The 1,069-nt window shown below is 51.7% G+C and overlaps 1 protein-coding gene across 1 annotated transcript; it reads left to right on the top strand.

The window, feature by feature from the left end:
* The first annotated feature begins 356 nt into the window (after positions 1-356).
* Positions 357-1,012, top strand: LOC112493777. Its single transcript, XM_025080879.1, has 2 exons — positions 357-691; positions 766-1,012. Exons 1-2 carry the CDS (start codon positions 357-359, stop codon positions 977-979), a joined length of 549 nt encoding a protein of 182 aa, XP_024936647.1. The 3' UTR covers positions 980-1,012.
* Positions 1,013-1,069: the final 57 nt, after the last annotated feature.

The raw sequence follows: 1,069 nt of genomic DNA, 5'->3' as shown, positions 1-1,069 counted from the left end.
GAAGAGGGATTATTCCCGTCCCATTATTCCCAGATTTACGTTGTATGCCACTCTTCCTATCCGGGGTCGCACTATTATGGTTCCGCGATGAGCGAGAGTATTTTCAAGACTGGTCAGATTTTGTAACGGAAGCTCGCGCTCGGTTTAGCGACGCAGACTTTCAGGTCGCATTACGAGAAGAGATCGTGAAGCGAACTCAAGGGAAAAATGAACCCGTTGCCGACTACCTTACGTGTATTCGCGCCATGTTCCGGAGGCTAGATCCCCCATGGTCGGACCAGGAGCAAGTATCTTATGCCCACCGAAATCTCCTACCCCGATATCAACTCGCGATCTCACCACGCGACACGGAAAACATGAGGACCCTTACGAGTGTCGCTAAATGCGTCGAACGCACGTTCTCATTGTCCCGACAGTATCGCGCACCGCCGTCGCCGGATCAGTCGCTTTTGCCGGCACTAGCGTATCGGGATACTAGTTCACGTAGGAGAGGCAACACAGCGGCCTTGGATCTCACGAGCTCGAGAATCAATCTAGTCTCAGATGAAGAATCGAACGCGTCACGAAACGCAACTAAGCAAACGAATGCAGACACACCCCGGAACAACGTCTCGAGTACCGATCGCGTTAAAAGGAAAGCCACGACGACACCGCGCGACAATAGAAGGAGGAGCGGAAAGAACGTGCGAAGGTCCGCAGCTTCCGAGCAAAAGCCACGTCGACACCGCGCGACAATAAAAGGAGGAGCGGAAAGAACGTGCGAAGGTCCGCAGCTTCCGAGCAAGCTATGGCTACGGTCGAGGCCGACGCGAATCGGGATAACGCAGGGGAATCCAACTTTAAATTAGCCTGTTGGAATTGCGGTAAGACAGGGCACAGATATAATGCGTGCAAGGAACCGCGGAAAAGATTCTGTTATCGTTGCGGTAAAGATGGAGTTACATACCATACATGCCCTAGATGTTCGGGAAACATGTAAGGAGGACACCGAAACGGACACGGTCGCCTCCTAAATTACCAAAAGATATCGCATCGTCCGAAATTGTCGATTTGTTATGTAGTCCCTTAA

Source organism: Cephus cinctus, unplaced genomic scaffold, assembly GCF_000341935.2.
Source record: "Cephus cinctus unplaced genomic scaffold, Ccin1 Ccin1_scaffold0155, whole genome shotgun sequence".
Classification (NCBI taxonomy): Eukaryota; Metazoa; Arthropoda; class Insecta; order Hymenoptera; family Cephidae; genus Cephus; species Cephus cinctus.
Note: the sequence above shows the minus strand (reverse complement) of the source record. Positions and strands in the feature narration are given on the sequence as shown.

What these genes read in the sequence shown, in the direction of transcription:
- LOC112493777 (XM_025080879.1), top strand. Translation starts at nt 357, where the DNA reads ATGAGGACCCTTACGAGTGTCGCTAAATGCGTCGAACGCACGTTCTCA. An exon ending in AGCGGAAAGAACGTGCGAAG is followed by an intron (nt 692 to 765) that starts GTCCGCAGCTTC and finishes GAACGTGCGAAG; the next exon opens with GTCCGCAGCTTCCGAGCAAG.